Below are 18,839 nucleotides of genomic sequence, written 5' to 3' on the forward strand. Positions count from 1 at the left end.
TACACTGTGTGTGGGAGAATTTAACCCTGTATATATTACTGTGTGTGTGGGAGAGTTTAACCCTGTATATATTACTGTGTGTGTGGGAGAGTTTAACCCTGTATATATTACTGTGTGTGTGGGAGAGTTTAACCCTGTATATATTACTGTGTGTGTGAGAGAATTTAACCCTGTATATATTACTGTGTGTGGGGGAGAGTTTAACTCTGTATATATTACTGTGTGTGTGAGAGAATTTAACCCTGTATATATTACTGTGTGTGTGAGAGAATTTAACTCTGTATATATTACTGTGTGTGTGGGAGAGTTTAACCCTGTATATATTACTGTGTGTGTGAGAGAATTTAACCCTGTAAATATTACTGTGTGTGTGAGAGAATTTAACCCTGTATATATTACTGTGTGTGTGAGAGAATTTAACCCTGTATATATTACTGTGTGTGTGGGAGAATTTAACCCTGTATATATTACTGTGTGTGTGGGAGAGTTTAACCCTGTATATATTACTGTGTGTGTGGGAGAATTTAACCCTGTATATATTACACTGTGTGTGGGAGAATTTAACCCTGTATATATTACTGTGTGTGTGAGAGAATTTAACCCTGTATATATTACTGTGTGTGTGAGAGAATTTAACCCTGTATATATTACTGTGTGTGTGAGAGAATTTAACCCTGTATATATTACTGTGTGTGTGGGAGAGTTTAACCCTGTATATATTACTGTGTGTGTGGGAGAGTTTAACCCTGTATATATTACTGTGTGTGTGAGAGAATTTAACCCTGTATATATTACTGTGTGTGTGGGAGAATTTAACCCTGTATATATTACTGTGTGTGTGAGAGAATTTAACCCTGTATATGTTACTGTGTGTGTGGGAGAATTTAACCCTGTATATATTACTGTGTGTGTGAGAGAATTTAACCCTGTATATATTACTGTGTGTGTGGGAGAATTTAACCCTGTATATATTACTGTGTGTGTGAGAGAATTTAACCCTGTATATATTACTGTGTGTGTGAGAGAATTTAACCCTGTATATATTACTGTGTGTGTGAGAGAATTTAACCCTGTATATATTACTGTGTGTGTGAGAGAATTTAACCCTGTATATATTACTGTGTGTGTGGGAGAGTTTAACCCTGTATATATTACTGTGTGTGTGAGAGAATTTAACCCTGTATATATTACTGTGTGTGTGGGAGAGTTTAACCCTGTATATATTACTGTGTGTGTGGGAGAGTTTAACCCTGTATATATTACTGTGTGTGTGAGAGAATTTAACCCTGTATATATTACTGTGTGTGTGAGAGAGTTTAACCCTGTATATATTACTGTGTGTGTGAGAGAATTTAACCCTGTATATATTACTGTGTGTGTGAGAGAATTTAACCCTGTATATATTACTGTGTGTGTGGGAGAATTTAACCCTGTATATATTACTGTGTGTGTGAGAGAATTTAACCCTGTATATATTACTGTGTGTGTGAGAGAATTTAACCCTGTATATATTACTGTGTGTGTGAGAGAATTTAACCCTGTATATATTACTGTGTGTGTGGGAGAGTTTAACCCTGTATATATTACTGTGTGTGTGTGAGAGAATTTAACCCTGTATATATTACTGTGTGTGTGAGAGAATTTAACCCTGTATATATTACTGTGTGTGTGAGAGAATTTAACCCTGTATATATTACTGTGTGTGTGAGAGAATTTAACCCTGTATATATTACTGTGTGTGTGGGAGAGTTTAACCCTGTATATATTACTGTGTGTGTGAGAGAATTTAACCCTGTATATATTACTGTGTGTGTGAGAGAATTTAACCCTGTATATATTACTGTGTGTGTGAGAGAATTTAACCCTGTATATATTACTGTGTGTGTGGGAGAGTTTAACCCTGTATATATTACTGTGTGTGTGGGAGAATTTAACCCTGTATATATTACTGTGTGTGTGGGAGAATTTAACCCTGTATATATTACTGTGTGTGTGAGAGAATTTAACCCTGTATATATTACTGTGTGTGTGGGAGAATTTAACCCTGTATATATTACTGTGTGTGTGAGAGAATTTAACCCTGTATATATTACTGTGTGTGTGTGGGAGAATTTAACCCTGTATATATTACTGTGTGTGTGGGAGAGTTTAACCCTGTATCTATTACTGTGTGTGTGGGGGAGTTTAACCCTGTATATATTACTGTGTGTGTGGGAGAATTTAACCCTGTATATATTACTGTGTGTGTGGGGGAGAGTTTAACCCTGTATATATTACTGTGTGTGTGGGGGAGAGTTTAACCCTGTATATATTACTGTGTGTGTGAGAGAATTTAACCCTGTATATATTACACTGTGTGTGGGAGAATTTAACTCTGTATATATTACTGTGTGTGTGGGAGAATTTAACCCTGTATATATTACTGTGTGTGTGGGAGAGTTTAACCCTGTATATATTACTGTGTGTGTGGGAGAGTTTAACCCTGTATATATTACTGTGTGTGTGGGAGAGTTTAACCCTGTATATATTACTGTGTGTGTGAGAGAATTTAACCCTGTATATATTACTGTGTGTGTGGGAGAGTTTAACCCTGTATATATTACTGTGTGTGTGGGAGAGTTTAACCCTGTATATGTTACTGTGTGTGTGAGAGAATTTAACCCTGTATATATTACTGTGTGTGTGAGAGAATTTAACCCTGTATATATTACTGTGTGTGTGGGAGAGTTTAACCCTGTATATATTACTGTGTGTGTGGGAGAGTTTAACCCTGTATATATTACTGTGTGTGTGGGAGAGTTTAACCCTGTATATATTACTGTGTGTGTGAGAGAATTTAACCCTGTATATATTACTGTGTGTGTGAGAGAATTTAACCCTGTATCTATTACTGTGTGTGTGAGAGAATTTAACCCTGTATATATTACTGTGTGTGTGAGAGAATTTAACCCTGTATCTATTACTGTGTGTGTGAGAGAATTTAACCCTGTATATATTACTGTGTGTGTGGGAGAGTTTAACCCTGTATATATTACTGTGTGTGTGGGAGAATTTAACCCTGTATATATTACTGTGTGTGTGGGAGAGTTTAACCCTGTATATATTACTGTGTGTGTGAGAGAATTTAACCCTGTATATATTACTGTGTGTGTGGGAGAGTTTAACCCTGTATATATTACTGTGTGTGGGAGAATTTAACCCTGTATCTATTACCGTGTGTGTGGGAGAGTTTAACCCTGTATATGTTACTGTGTGTGTGAGAGAATTTAACCCTGTATATATTACTGTGTGTGTGAGAGAATTTAACCCTGTATATATTACTGTGTGTGTGGGAGAGTTTAACCCTGTAAATATTACTGTGTGTGTGAGAGAATTTAACCCTGTATATATTACTGTGTGTGTGAGAGAATTTAACCCTGTATATATTACTGTGTGTGTGAGAGAGTTTAACCCTGTATATATTACTGTGTGTGTGAGAGAATTTAACCCTGTATATATTACTGTGTGTGTGAGAGAATTTAACCCTGTATATATTACTGTGTGTGTGAGAGAATTTAACCCTGTATATATTACTGTGTGTGTGAGAGAGTTTAACCCTGTATATATTACTGTGTGTGTGAGAGAATTTAACCCTGTATATATTACTGTGTGTGTGAGAGAATTTAACCCTGTATATATTACGGTGTGTGTGAGAGAATTTAACCCTGTATATATTACTGTGTGTGTGGGAGAGTTTAACCCTGTATATATTACAGTGTGTGTGGGAGAATTTAACCCTGTATATATTACTGTGTGTGTGAGAGAATTTAACCCTGTATATATTACTGTGTGTGTGTGGGAGAATTTAACCCTGTATATATTACTGTGTGTGTGGGAGAGTTTAACCCTGTATATATTACTGTGTGTGTGGGAGAGTTTAACCCTGTATATATTACTGTGTGTGTGGGGGAGTTTAACCCTGTATATATTACTGTGTGTGTGGGAGAATTTAACCCTGTATATATTACTGTGTGTGTGAGAGAATTTAACCCTGTATATATTACTGTGTGTGTGGGAGAGTTTAACCCTGTATATATTACTGTGTGTGTGGGAGAGTTTAACCCTGTATATATTACTGTGTGTGTGAGAGAATTTAACCCTGTATATGTTACTGTGTGTGTGAGAGAATTTAACCCTGTATATATTAGTGTGTGTGTGAGAGAATTTAACCCTGTATATATTACACTGTGTGTGGGAGAATTTAACCCTGTATATATTACTGTGTGTGTGAGAGAATTTAACCCTGTATATATTACTGTGTGTGTGAGAGAATTTAACCCTGTATATATTACTGTGTGTGTGGGAGAATTTAACCCTGTATATATTACTGTGTGTGTGAGAGAATTTAACCCTGTATATATTACTGTGTGTGTGAGAGAATTTAACCCTGTATATATTACTGTGTGTGTGAGAGAATTTAACCCTGTATATATTACTGTGTGTGTGGGAGAATTTAACCCTGTATATATTACTGTGTGTGTGTGAGAGAATTTAACCCTGTATATATTACTGTGTGTGTGAGAGAATTTTATATTACTGTGTGTGTGAGAGAATTTAACCCTGTATATATTACTGTGTGTGTGGGAGAGTTTAACCCTGTATATATTACTGTGTGTGTGGGAGAATTTAACCCTGTATATATTACTGTGTGTGTGAAGAGAGAATTTAACCCTAACCCTGTATATATTACTGTGTGTGTGGGAGAGTTTAACCCTGTATATATTACTGTGTGTGTGGGAGAATTTAACCCTGTATATATTACTGTGTGTGTGAGAGAATTTAACCCTGTATATATTACTGTGTGTGTGGGAGAATTTAACCCTGTATATATTACACTGTGTGTGTGGGAGAATTTAACCCTGTATATATTACTGTGTGTGTGAGAGAATTTAACCCTGTATATATTACTGTGTGTGTGGGAGAATTTAACCCTGTATATATTACTGTGTGTGTGAGAGAATTTAACCCTGTATATATTACTGTGTGTGTGGGAGAATTTAACCCTGTATATATTACTGTGTGTGTGAGAGAATTTAACCCTGTATATATTACTGTGTGTGTGGGAGAATTTAACCCTGTATATATTACTGTGTGTGTGGGGGAGAGTTTAACCCTGTATATATTACTGTGTGTGTGGGGGAGAGTTTAACCCTGTATATATTACTGTGTGTGTGAGAGAATTTAACCCTGTATATATTACACTGTGTGTGGGAGAATTTAACCCTGTATATATTACTGTGTGTGTGGGAGAGTTTAACCCTGTATATATTACTGTGTGTGTGGGAGAGTTTAACCCTGTATATATTACTGTGTGTGTGGGGGAGTTTAACCCTGTATATATTACTGTGTGTGTGAGAGAATTTAACCCTGTATATATTACTGTGTGTGTGGGAGAGTTTAACCCTGTATATATTACTGTGTGTGTGAGAGAATTTAACCCTGTATATATTACTGTGTGTGTGAGAGAATTTAACCCTGTATATATTACTGTGTGTGTGAGAGAGTTTAACCCTGTATATATTACTGTGTGTGTGAGAGAATTTAACCCTGTATCTATTACTGTGTGTGTGGGAGAGTTTAACCCTGTATATATTACTGTGTGTGTGGGAGAGTTTAACCCTGTATATATTACTGTGTGTGTGAGAGAATTTAACCCTGTATATATTACTGTGTGTGTGAGAGAATTTAACCCTGTATATATTACTGTGTGTGTGAGAGAATTTAACCCTGTATCTATTACTGTGTGTGTGGGAGAGTTTAACCCTGTATATATTACGGTGTGTGTGAGAGAATTTAACCCTGTATATATTACTGTGTGTGTGGGAGAGTTTAACCCTGTATATATTACTGTGTGTGTGGGAGAGTTTAACCCTGTATATATTACTGTGTGTGTGGGAGAGTTTAACCCTGTATATATTACGGTGTGTGTGAGAGAATTTAACCCTGTATCTATTACTGTGTGTGTGGGAGAGTTTAACCCTGTATATATTACGGTGTGTGTGAGAGAATTTAACCCTGTATCTATTACTGTGTGTGTGGGAGAGTTTAACCCTGTATATATTACGGTGTGTGTGAGAGAATTTAACCCTGTATATATTACTGTGTGTGTGGGAGAATTTAACCCTGTATATATTACTGTGTGTGTGAGAGAGTTTAACCCTGTATATATTACTGTGTGTGTGAGAGAATTTAACCCTGTATCTATTACTGTGTGTGTGGGAGAGTTTAACCCTGTATATATTACGGTGTGTGTGAGAGAATTTAACCCTGTATCTATTACTGTGTGTGTGGGAGAGTTTAACCCTGTATATATTACGGTGTGTGTGAGAGAATTTAACCCTGTATATATTACTGTGTGTGTGTGGGAGAATTTAACCCTGTATATATTACAGTGTGTGTGAGAGAATTTAACCCTGTATATATTACTGTGTGTGAGGGAGAGTTTAACCCTGTATATATTACTGTGTGTGTGGGAGAGTTTAACCCTGTATATATTACTGTGTGTGTGGGAGAGTTTAACCCTGTATATATTACTGTGTGTGTGGGAGAGTTTAACCCTGTATATATTACGGTGTGTGTGAGAGAATTTAACCCTGTATATATTACTGTGTGTGTGAGAGAATTTAACCCTGTATATATTACTGCGTGTGTGAGAGAATTTAACCCTGTATATATTACTGTGTGTGTGAGAGAATTTAACCCTGTATATATTACTGTGTGTGTGGGGGAGAGTTTAACCCTGTATATATTACGGTGTGTGTGAGAGAATTTAACCCTGTATATATTACGGTGTGTGTGAGAGAATTTAACCCTGTATATATTACTGTGTGTGTGAGAGAATTTAACCCTGTATATATTACGGTGTGTGTGAGAGAATTTAACCCTGTATATATTACTGTGTGTGTGAGAGAATTTAACCCTGTATATATTACGGTGTGTGTGAGAGAATTTAACCCTGTATATATTACTGCGTGTGTGAGAGAATTTAACCCTGTATATATTACTGTGTGTGTGAGAGAATTTAACCCTGTATATATTACGGTGTGTGTGAGAGAATTTAACCCTGTATATATTACTGTGTGTGTGAGAGAATTTAACCCTGTATATATTACTGTGTGTGTGAGAGAATTTAACCCTGTATATATTACTGTGTGTGTGAGAGAATTTAACCCTGTATATATTACGGTGTGTGTGAGAGAATTTAACCCTGTATATATTACTGTGTGTGTGAGAGAATTTAACCCTGTATATATTACTGTGTGTGTGAGAGAATTTAACCCTGTATATATTACTGTGTGTGTGGGAGAGTTTAACCCTGTATATATTACTGTGTGTGTGAGAGAATTTAACTCTGTATATATTACTGTGTGTGTGGGAGAGTTTAACCCTGTATATATTACTGTGTGTGTGAGAGAATTTAACTCTGTATATATTACTGTGTGTGTGGGAGAGTTTAACCCTGTATATATTACTGTGTGTGTGGGAGAGTTTAACCCTGTATATATTACTGTGTGTGTGAGAGAATTTAACCCTGTATATATTACTGTGTGTGTGAGAGAATTTAACCCTGTATATATTACTGTGTGTGTGAGAGAATTTAACCCTGTATATATTACTGTGTGTGTGAGAGAATTTAACCCTGTATATATTACTGTGTGTGTGAGAGAATTTAACCCTGTATATATTACTGTGTGTGTGGGAGAGTTTAACCCTGTATATATTACTGTGTGTGTGAGAGAATTTAACCCTGTATATATTACTGTGTGTGTGAGAGAATTTAACCCTGTATATATTACTGTGTGTGTGGGAGAGTTTAACCCTGTATATATTACTGTGTGTGTGGGAGAGTTTAACCCTGTATCTATTACTGTGTGTGTGAGAGAATTTAACCCTGTATATATTACTGTGTGTGAGGGAGAGTTTAACCCTGTATATATTACTGTGTGTGTGGGAGAGTTTAACCCTGTATATATTACTGTGTGTGTGGGAGAATTTAACCCTGTATATATTACTGTGTGTGTGAGAGAATTTAACCCTGTATATATTACTGTGTGTGTGAGAGAATTTAACCCTGTATATATTACTGTGTGTGTGGGAGAGTTTAACCCTGTATATATTACTGTGTGTGTGGGAGAGTTTAACCCTGTATCTATTACTGTGTGTGTGAGAGAATTTAACCCTGTATATATTACTGTGTGTGTGGGAGAGTTTAACCCTGTATATATTACTGTGTGTGTGGGAGAGTTTAACCCTGTATATATTACTGTGTGTGTGAGAGAATTTAACCCTGTATATATTACTGTGTGTGAGGGAGAGTTTAACCCTGTATATATTACTGTGTGTGTGGGAGAGTTTAACCCTGTATATATTACTGTGTGTGTGGGAGAATTTAACCCTGTATATATTACTGTGTGTGTGGGAGAGTTTAACCCTGTATATATTACTGTGTGTGTGAGAGAATTTAACCCTGTATATATTACTGTGTGTGTGGGAGAATTTAACCCTGTATATATTACTGTGTGTGTGGGAGAATTTAACCCTGTATCTATTACCGTGTGTGTGGGAGAGTTTAACCCTGTATATGTTACTGTGTGTGTGAGAGAATTTAACCCTGTATATATTACTGTGTGTGTGAGAGAATTTAACCCTGTATATATTACTGTGTGTGTGGGAGAGTTTAACCCTGTAAATATTACACTGTGTGTGAGAGAATTTAACCCTGTATATATTACTGTGTGTGTGAGAGAATTTAACCCTGTATATATTACTGTGTGTGTGAGAGAATTTAACCCTGTATATATTACTGTGTGTGTGGGAGAGTTTAACCCTGTAAATATTACTGTGTGTGTGAGAGAATTTAACCCTGTATATATTACTGTGTGTGTGAGAGAATTTAACCCTGTATATATTACTGTGTGTGTGGGAGAATTTAACCCTGTATATATTACTGTGTGTGTGAGAGAATTTAACCCTGTATATATTACTGTGTGTGTGTGGGAGAATTTAACCCTGTATCTATTACTGTGTGTGTGAGAGAATTTAACCCTGTATATATTACTGTGTGTGTGGGAGAATTTAACCCTGTATATATTACTGTGTGTGGGGGAGAGTTTAACCCTGTATATATTACTGTGTGTGTGGGAGAGTTTAACCCTGTATATATTACTGTGTGTGTGGGAGAGTTTAACCCTGTATATATTACTGTGTGTGTGGGAGAGTTTAACCCTGTATATATTACTGTGTGTGTGGGAGAATTTAACCCTGTATATATTACTGTGTGTGTGGGGGAGTTTAACCCTGTATATATTACTGTGTGTGTGAGAGAATTTAACCCTGTATATATTACTGTGTGTGTGAGAGAATTTAACCCTGTATCTATTACTGTGTGTGTGAGAGAATTTAACCCTGTATATATTACTGTGTGTGTGAGAGAATTTAACCCTGTATCTATTACTGTGTGTGTGGGAGAGTTTAACCCTGTATATATTACTGTGTGTGTGAGAGAATTTAACCCTGTATATATTACTGTGTGTGTGAGAGAATTTAACCCTGTATATATTACTGTGTGTGTGAGAGAATTTAACCCTGTATATATTACTGTGTGTGTGGGAGAGTTTAACCCTGTATATATTACTGTGTGTGTGGGAGAGTTTAACCCTGTATATATTACTGTGTGTGTGGGAGAGTTTAACCCTGTATATATTACTGTGTGTGTGGGAGAGTTTAACCCTGTATCTATTACTGTGTGTGTGAGAGAATTTAACACTGTATATATTACTGTGTGTGTGGGAGAATTTAACCCTGTATATATTACTGTGTGTGTGGGAGAATTTAACCCTGTATATATTACTGTGTGTGTGAGAGAATTTAACCCTGTATATATTACTGTGTGTGTGAGAGAATTTAACCCTGTATATATTACTGTGTGTGTGGGAGAATTTAACCCTGTATATATTACTGTGTGTGGGGGAGAGTTTAACCCTGTATATATTACTGTGTGTGTGAGAGAATTTAACCCTGTATATATTACTGTGTGTGTGAGAGAATTTAACCCTGTATATATTACTGTGTGTGTGAGAGAATTTAACCCTGTATCTATTACTGTGTGTGTGGGAGAGTTTAACCCTGTATATATTACTGTGTGTGTGAGAGAATTTAACCCTGTATATATTATACACTGAGCCCAATTTTACCACTGTGTCACGTCCACTGTCGGGTGTGAAACGTTGGGCATGAGGCCATTAACGTGATCTGTGCCCGCACTTGTGTAGATGCCCCTTTACCAAGTACTGACTACGGCCTCGATCTAACCGCGCCCGAGATATGGGCGCAATGATGATTAATTGCATTTACATGCATTTAAACTGAATCAATGAACCGCCCACCCAACTTTACCAGCATTTCCCCCTTTACCATCACCTTCACCCGTCCAGATTGGGTGTAAAACAGACATGCTCACCAAATGTCTGCTTTGGGGCTCCAGCTGATGAAGAGCTGAGTTCAGAGCTTCCAACAGCTCTGTGACTCAGGTCGGCAGGGGGGCCGATCATTCCCTGGTGGGGAGTGGTGGGGGGGGGGCGGGGGCCGCCAGATCATTCTCTGGTGGTGGGGGTAGGGTGAGGGTGACCAGATGGACCTCAGGTGGGCGATCGGTGGGGGTGACGGGATTAGGAGGGGGCAGAGGGTTGCGATCGGTCTGGGTAGCGGGTGGATAAGTGGGACAGTTACGTTGCAGGGGTTGGGCGATGTCTGTCGGGGGGGCCATCCCTCCCGCTTTTCGCTCCGGGGCTGCTTTACCCGCTTGCGGCAGCCTGGAAGCGATGTGACAGGGCGCATTGATGAAACCTTTTTAATCACTGCGCGTGCGCAGCTCTGATGGGAGTGGAGAGTTTCAGGAGCAGTAAGCCCCTGTCCACAGCTCGATTCTTTTTTCAGGTCTAAGTGCGTATTGGGGTGCCTGAGCCCAAATCGGATCTGAATTACACCCAGATTCAGCAATCTGAATGAAATGGTAAAATTGGGCCCAGGGGCAGTGTCAGGGGCAGTGTTTAACTCTCTGCACACTAGGCTTTAATTCAAGGGTTGATATGTCTTGTGTACATTATTCGTACCTTTCCAGTGTACGGCAGTCTTTTCTGAAAATATGTTTTCACATCTTCAAAACTGATCAATAAGATCTCTGTCTCAAAAACACGACTGACAAAATTCTCCAGTTCCGTCCCTGAGGATGAGATATTGCACGTTAGCTACAAGGTTACACTGACAGAGGGAAAGAGAGAATGAGAGACAGGAGGACAGAACAGGTAGATATAAACGGACAGACAGATACTGACAGGCGTTAGGACAGAGAGGGAGAGAGAGAGAGTGAGGGAAAATGTGAGAGAGTCAGGTAAAGGGGGTGGCACTGTGGTTTCCACTGTTGCCTCAGAATGTCAGGGTTTGATTCCCAGCTGGGGCCAGTGTCTGTGTGGAGTCTGTACATTCTCCACATGTCTGCGTGGGTTTCCTCCGGGTGCTCTGGTTTCCACCCACAGTCCGAAAGAGAAGCTGGTAAGGTGCATTGGCCGTGCTAAATTGTCCCTCGGTGTAGCCCAGCAGGCACTAGAGCACACCTGTTCCTGCTTCCCTCAGGGCAGCAGTGACTCTTATCATTCCGGATGACTGAATGGTCAGATTCTGGGTCAGGCACCCGTCAGTCTGCGTCTGAGAGAGAATAAAAACAGCACGTCAGAACAAGCATTCCCAAATCTCTCATTCCCTCGTTACTGACCCTCTGACAGTGCGGCACTCCCTCAGCACTGACCCTCTGACAGTGCGGCACTCCCTCAGCACTGACCCTCTGACAGTGCGGCACTCCCTCAGTACTGACCCTCTGACAATGCGGCACTCCCTCAGTACTGACCCTCTGACAGTGCGGCACTCCCTCAGCACTGACCCTCTGACAGTGCGGCACTCCCTCAGCACTGACCCTCTGACAGTGCGGCACTCCCTCAGTACTGACCCTCTGACAGTGCGGCACTCCCTCAGCACTGACCCTCTGACAGTGCGGCACTCCCTCAGTACTGACCCTCTGACAGTGCGGCACTCCCTCAGCACTGACCCTCTGACAGTGCGGCACTCCCTCAGCACTGACCCTCTGACAGTGCGGCACTCCCTCAGCACTGACCCTCTGACAGTGCGGCGCTCCCTCAGGACTGACCCTCTGACAGTGCGGCACTCCCTCAGCACTGACCCTCTGACAGTGCGGCACTCCCTCAGTACTGACCCTCTGACAGTGCGGCACTCCCTCAGTACTGACCCTATGACAGTGCGGCACTCCCTCAGCACTGACCCTCTGACAGTGCGGCACTCCCTCAGCACTGACCCTCTGACAGTGCAGCACTCCCTCAGTACTGACCCTCTGACAGTGCGGCACTCCCTCAGCACTGACCCTCTGACAGTGCGGCACTCCCTCAGCACTGACCCTCTGACAGTGCAGAACTCCCTCAGTACTGACCCTCTGACAGTGCGGCACTCCCTCAGCACTGACCCTCTGACAGTGCGGCACTCCCTCAGTACTGACCCTCTGACAGTGCGGCACTCCCTCAGCACTGACCCTCTGACAGTGCGGCACTCCCTCAGCACTGACCCTCTGACAGTGCGGCACTCCCTCAGCACTGACCCTCTGACAGTGCGGCACTCCCTCAGCACTGACCCTCTGACAGTGCGGCGCTCCCTCAGTACTGACCCTCTGACAGTGCGGCACTCCCTCAGCACTGACCCTCTGACAGTGCGGCACTCCCTCAGTACTGACCCTCTGACAGTGCGGCACTCCCTCAGTACTGACCCTATGACAGTGCGGCACTCCCTCAGCACTGACCCTCTGACAGTGCGGCACTCCCTCAGCACTGACCCTCTGACAGTGCAGCACTCCCTCAGTACTGACCCTCTGACAGTGCGGCACTCCCTCAGCACTGACCCTCTGACAGTGCAGCACTCCCTCAGCACTGACCCTCTGACAGTGCGGCGCTCCCTCAGCACTGACCCTCTGACAGTGCGGCGCTCCCTCAGCACTCACCTTCTGACAGTGCGGCACTCCCTCAGCACTGACCCTCTGACAGTGCGGCACTCCCTCAGCACTGACCCTCTGACAGTGCGGCACTCCCTCAGCACTGACCCTCTGACAGTGCGGCACTCCCTCAGAGAAAGAGAGTCCAGCAAAACATACTCTTGATAAGAAATTGAAGGCAATCACAATGGAAGACTCACCTCACCATAAAAATCTGTCTTACTGATGAAATATCCATGAGAGGTGAGCCCAATAATACTGCCGTTAACTTCTCCCATCACTGGCTTCCCATAAGTATATCTGTAAAATATTAATTCCATGGGTTAGATGCAGAGTAAAACTCTCTCTGCACTGTATCCATCAAACACTCCCCGGACAGTATGTCTCATTCAGGATGCGGATGGCCCAACTGGAGAGGGGGCAAAACTTGACCTCCTCTTGGGAAATAAGGAAGGGCAGGTGTTAGAAGTGTTAGTGAGTGATCACTTTGGGACCAGTGACCATAATTCTATAAGTTTTAAGATATCTATGAAGGATGATAGGTCTGTCCCAAAAGTTAAAATTCTAAATTGGGGGCAAGGCCAATTTTGATGGTCTCAGGAGGAACTTTCAGATGTTAATTGGGGGGGGTCTGTGGGAAGGCAAAGGGACGGCTCGTAAATGGGAGGCTTTCAAAAGTGTGTTAACCAAGGTTCAGGGTAAACACATTCCTCTTACATTGAAGGGCAAGGCTGGCAGAAGTCAGGAACCCTGGATGATTTGAGATATTGAGGCCCTGGTCAAAAGAAAGAGACACATGACGTGCATAGGCAACTGGGATCAAGTGAATCTCTTGAATAGTGTAGGGGTGTAGGAGGAGAGTTAAGAGAGAAATCAGGAGGGCAAAAAGGGGACACGGGATGGTTTTGGCAGATAAGGCAAAGGAGAATCCAAAGAGCTTTGACAAATACATAAAGGGCAAAAGAGGAATAAGGGAGAGATTAGGGCCTGTTAAGGATTAACAAGTTCATCTATGTGAGGATCCACAAGAAATGGATGAAATCCTAAATGAATATTTCTCAGCAGTATTTCCTGTTGAGAAAAGCATGGATGTGAGGGAGCTTGGGGAATTAAATAGTGATGTCTTGAGGAGTGTACATATTACAGAGAAGGAGGTGCTGGAAATCTTAAAGCACATCAAGGTAGATAAATCCCCGGGACCTGATGAAGTGTATCCCAGGATGTTGTGGGAGGCTAGGGAAGAAATTGCGGGTCCATTAGTTGAGATATTTGAATCATCGATAGTCACGGGTGAGGTGCCTGAAGGTTGTAGAGTGGCAAATGTTGTGCCTTTGTTTAAAAAGGGCTGCAGGGAAAAGTCTGGGAATTACAGGGCAGTGAGCCTCACATCTGTGCTGAGTAAATTGCTGGAAGGTATTTTGAGAGACCAGATCTACAGGCATTTAGAGACACAAGGACTGATTAGGGACAGTCATCATGGCTTTGTGAGTGGAAAGTCATTTCTCACAAATTGGATTGAATTTTTTCAAGGTAGACGAGGGCAGTGCAGTTGATGTTGTCTACATGGACTTTAGCAAGGCCTTTGGCAAGGTACCACATGGTAGGTTGTTACAGAAGGTTCAATCTCACGGGATCCAGGGTGAGGGGTCTAAATGGAGACAAAATTGGCTTCTTGACAGAAGCCAGAGGGTGGTTATAGAGAGTTGTTTTTCAAACTGGAGGCCTGTGACCAGCGGTGTGCCTCAGGGATCAGTGCTGGGCCCACTGTTATTTGTCATTTATAATAATGATTTGGATGAGAATATTGGAGGCATAATTAGTGAGTTTACAGATGACACCAAGATTGGTGGCACGTTGGACAATGAAGAAAGTTATCTCCGATTGTAACGGGATCTTGATCAATTGGGCCAGTGGGCTGACAAATGGCAGATGCAGTTTAATTTAGATAAATGCGAGGTGATGCATTTTGGTCGATTGAACCAGGGCAGGACTCACTCAGTTAATGGTAGGGGAGAGTTACAGAACAAAGAGATCTAGGGGGACAGGTTCATAGCTCCTTGAAAGTGGGGACACAGGTGGACAGAGTGGTGAAGAAGGCATTCAGCATGCTTGGTTTCATCGGTCAGAATACAGGAGTTGGGACGTCTTGTTGAAGTTGTACAAGACATTGGTAAGGCCACACTTGGAATACTGTGTACAGTTCTGGTCACCCTATTATAGAAAGGATATTATTAAACTAGAAAGAGTGCAGAAAAGATTTACTAGGATGTTACCGGGACTTGATGGATTGAGTTATAAGGAGAGGCTGGGATAGACTGGGACTTTTTTCTCTGGAGCGTAGAGGGGTGATCTTATAGAGGTCTATAAAATAATGAGGGGCACAGATCAGCTCGATAGTCAATATCTTTTCCCCAAAGGTAGGGGAGTCTAAAACTAGAGGGCAGAGGTTTAAGGTGAGAGGGGAGAGATACAGAAAGGTCCAGAGGGGCAATTTTTTCACCCAGAGGGTGGTGAGTGTCTGGAACGAGCTGCCAGAGGCAGTAGTAGAGGCGGGGACAATTTTATCTTTTAAAAAGCATTTAGACAGTTACATGGGTACGATGGGTATAGAGGGATATGGGGCAAATGTGGACAATTGGGATTAGTTCAGGGGCTTTTTAAAAAGGGTGGCGTGGATAAGTTGGGCTGAGAGGCTGTGAACATCTATGACAGGACAGGTGCAGCATGGGGTCAGATACAGAGTAAAGCTCCCTCTACACTGTCCCCCCATCAAACACTCCCAGGACAGGTACAGCACGGGGTTAGATACAGAGTAAAGCTCCCTCTACACTGTCCCCCATCAAACTCTCCCAGGACAGGTACAGCACGGGGTTAGATACAGAGTAAAGCTCACTCTACACTGTCCCCCCATCAAACACTCCCAGGACAGGTACAGCACGGGGTTAGATACAGAGTAAAGCTCCCTCTACACTGTCCCCATCAAACACTCCCAGGACAGGTACAGCACGGGGTTAGATACAGAGTAAAGCTCCCTCTACACTGTCCCCCCATCAAACACTCCCAGGACAGGTACAGCACGGGGTTAGATACAGAGTAAAGCTCCCTCTACACTGTCCCCCATCAAACACTCCCAGGACAGGTGCACCATGGGGTCAGATACAGAGTAAAGCTCCCTCTACACTGTCCCCCCATCAAACACTCCCAGGACAGGGACAGCACGGGGTAAGATACAGAGTAAAGCTCCCTCTACACTGTCCCCCCCATCAAACAATCCCAGGACAGGTACAGCACGGGGTTAGATACAGAGTAAAGCTCCCTCTACACTGTCCCCCCATCAAACACTCCCAGGACAGGTACAGCATGGGGTTAGATACAGAGTAAAGCTCCCTCTACACTGTCCCCCCATCAAACACTCCCAGGACAGGTACAGCACGGGGTTAGATACAGAGTAAAGCTCCCTCTACACTGTCCCCCCATCAAACACTCCCAGGACAGGGACAGCACGGGGTTAGATACAGAGTAAAGCTCCCTCTACACTGTCCCCCCATCAAACACTCCCAGGACAGGGACAGCACGGGGTTAGATACAGAGTAAAACTCCCTCTACACTGTCCCCCCATCAAACACTCCCAGGACAGGTACAGCACGGGGTTAGATACAGAGTAAAGCTCCCTCTACACTGTCCCCATCAAACACTCCCAGGACAGGTACAGCACGGGGTTAGATACAGAGTAAAGCTCCCTCTACACTGTCCCCCATTAAACACTCCCAGGACAGGTACAGCACAGGGTTAGATACAGAGTAAAGTTCCCTCTACACTGTCCCCCCATCAAACACTCCCAGGACAGGTACAGCACGGGGTTAGATACAGAGTAAAGCTCCCTCTACACTGTCCCCAACAAACACTCCCAGGACAGGTACAGCACGAGGTTAGATACAGAGTAAAGCTCCCTCTACACTGTCCCCCCCATCAAACACTCCCAGGACAGGGACAAAACGGGGTTAGATACAGAGTAAAGCTCCCTCTACACTGTCCCCCCCATCAAACACTCCCAGGACAGGTACAGCACGGGGTTAGATACAGAGTAAAGCTCCCTCTACACTGTCCCCCCATCAAACACTCCCAGGACAGGTACAGCACGGGGTTAGATACAGAGTAAAGCTCCCTCTACACTGTCCCCCCATCAAACACTCCCAGGACAGGGACAGCACAGGGTTAGATACAGAGTAAAGCTCCCTCTACACTGTCCCCCCATCAAACACTCCCAGGACAGGGACAGCACGGGGTTAGATACAGAGTAAAGCTCCCTCTACACTGTCCCCCCATCAAACACTCCCAGGACAGGTACAGCACGGGGTTAGATACAGAGTAAAGCTCCCTCTGCACTGTCCCCCCCATCAAACACTCCCAGGACAGGTACAGCACGGGGTTAGATACAGAGTAAAGCTCCCTCTACACTGTCCCCATCAAACACTCCCAGGACAGGTACAGCACGGGGTTAGATACAGGGTAAAGCTCCCTCTACACTGTCCCCCCCATCAAACACTCCCAGGACAGGTACAGCACGGGGTTAGATACAGAGTAAAGCTCCCTCTACACTGTCCCCCCATCAAACACTCCCAGGACAGGTACAGCACGGGGTTAGATACAGAGTAAAGCTCCCTCTACACTGTCCCCCCATCAAACACTCCCAGGACAGGTACAGCATGGGGTTAGATACAGAGTAAAGCTCCCTCTACACTGTCCCCCCATCAAACACTCCCAGGACAGGTACAGCACGGGGTTAGATACAGAGTAAAGCTCCCTCTACACTGTCCCCCCATCAAACATTCCCAGGACAGGTACAGCACGGGGTTAGATACAGAGTAAAGCTCCCTCTACACTGTCCCCCCCATCAAACACTCCCAGGACAGGTACAGCATGGGGTTAGATACAGAGTAAAGCTCCCTCTACACTGTCCCCCCATCAAACACTCCCAGGACAGGTACAGCACGGGGTTAGATACAGAGTAAAGCTCCCTCTACAATGTCCCCATCAAACACTCCCAGGACAGGGACAGCACAGGGTTAGACACAGAGTAAAGCTCCCTCTACACTGTCCCCCCCATCAAACACTCCCAGGACAGGTACAGCACGGGGTTAGATACAGAGTAAAGCTCCCTCTACACTGTCCCCCCCATCAAACACTCCCAGGACAGGTACAGCACGGGGTTAGATACAGAGTAAAGCTCCCTCTACACTGTCCCCCCCATCAAACACTCCCAGGACAGGGACAGCACGGGGTTAGATACAGAGTAAAGCTCCCTCTACACTGTCCCCCCATCAAACACTCCCAGGACAGGGACAGCACGGGGTTAGATACAGAGTAAAGCTCCCTCTACACTGTCCCCCCCATCAAACACTCCCAGGACAGGTACAGCACGGGGTTAGATACAGAGTAAAGCTCCCTCTACACTGTCCCCCCCATCAAACACTCCCAGGACAGGTACAGCACGGGGTTAGATGTGGAGTGAAATAAGAAGACACTTCTGACCTGCCACACACTTTGATGGGAATTGTCTGATCAGGATCACGGATTGTGTCTGGAAGTTCCACTCTCACATCGTATTTTGGCAGGACTGGAAAAGTGGAAGATATTAATTCAGAATAACCCGACACTCAGATTGCAAACTAGCCGCATCATCCTGGACTGACAGCCTGCCCCCTCAACCCTACCACCACCCCCCCCCAGTCCTGTACTCACCCCCCCCGTC

The 18,839-nt window shown here is 43.3% G+C and overlaps 1 protein-coding gene across 1 annotated transcript in view; it reads right to left on the bottom strand.

Annotated features, from left to right (window-relative positions):
* LOC145340302 (alpha-2-macroglobulin-like) overlaps positions 1 to 18,839 on the bottom strand; it is a gene marked incomplete at its 3' end in the record, with an annotated part of 51,849 nt that overhangs the window by 22,003 nt on the left and 11,007 nt on the right. The window contains exons 6-9 of the mRNA XM_080184747.1: positions 18,620 to 18,704; positions 13,288 to 13,387; positions 11,652 to 11,742; positions 11,151 to 11,260 (exon numbers count right to left, since the gene is read on the bottom strand). Coding sequence (XP_080040873.1) covers positions 11,151 to 11,260; positions 11,652 to 11,742; positions 13,288 to 13,387; positions 18,620 to 18,704 — 386 coding nt within the window. The remainder of the gene's footprint in view (positions 1 to 11,150; positions 11,261 to 11,651; positions 11,743 to 13,287; positions 13,388 to 18,619; positions 18,705 to 18,839) is intronic.

This window comes from Carcharhinus amblyrhynchos, unplaced genomic scaffold, assembly GCF_965287045.1.
Source record: "Carcharhinus amblyrhynchos unplaced genomic scaffold, sCarAmb.v2.hapA scaffold_910, whole genome shotgun sequence".
NCBI lineage: Eukaryota > Metazoa > Chordata > Chondrichthyes > Carcharhiniformes > Carcharhinidae > Carcharhinus > Carcharhinus amblyrhynchos.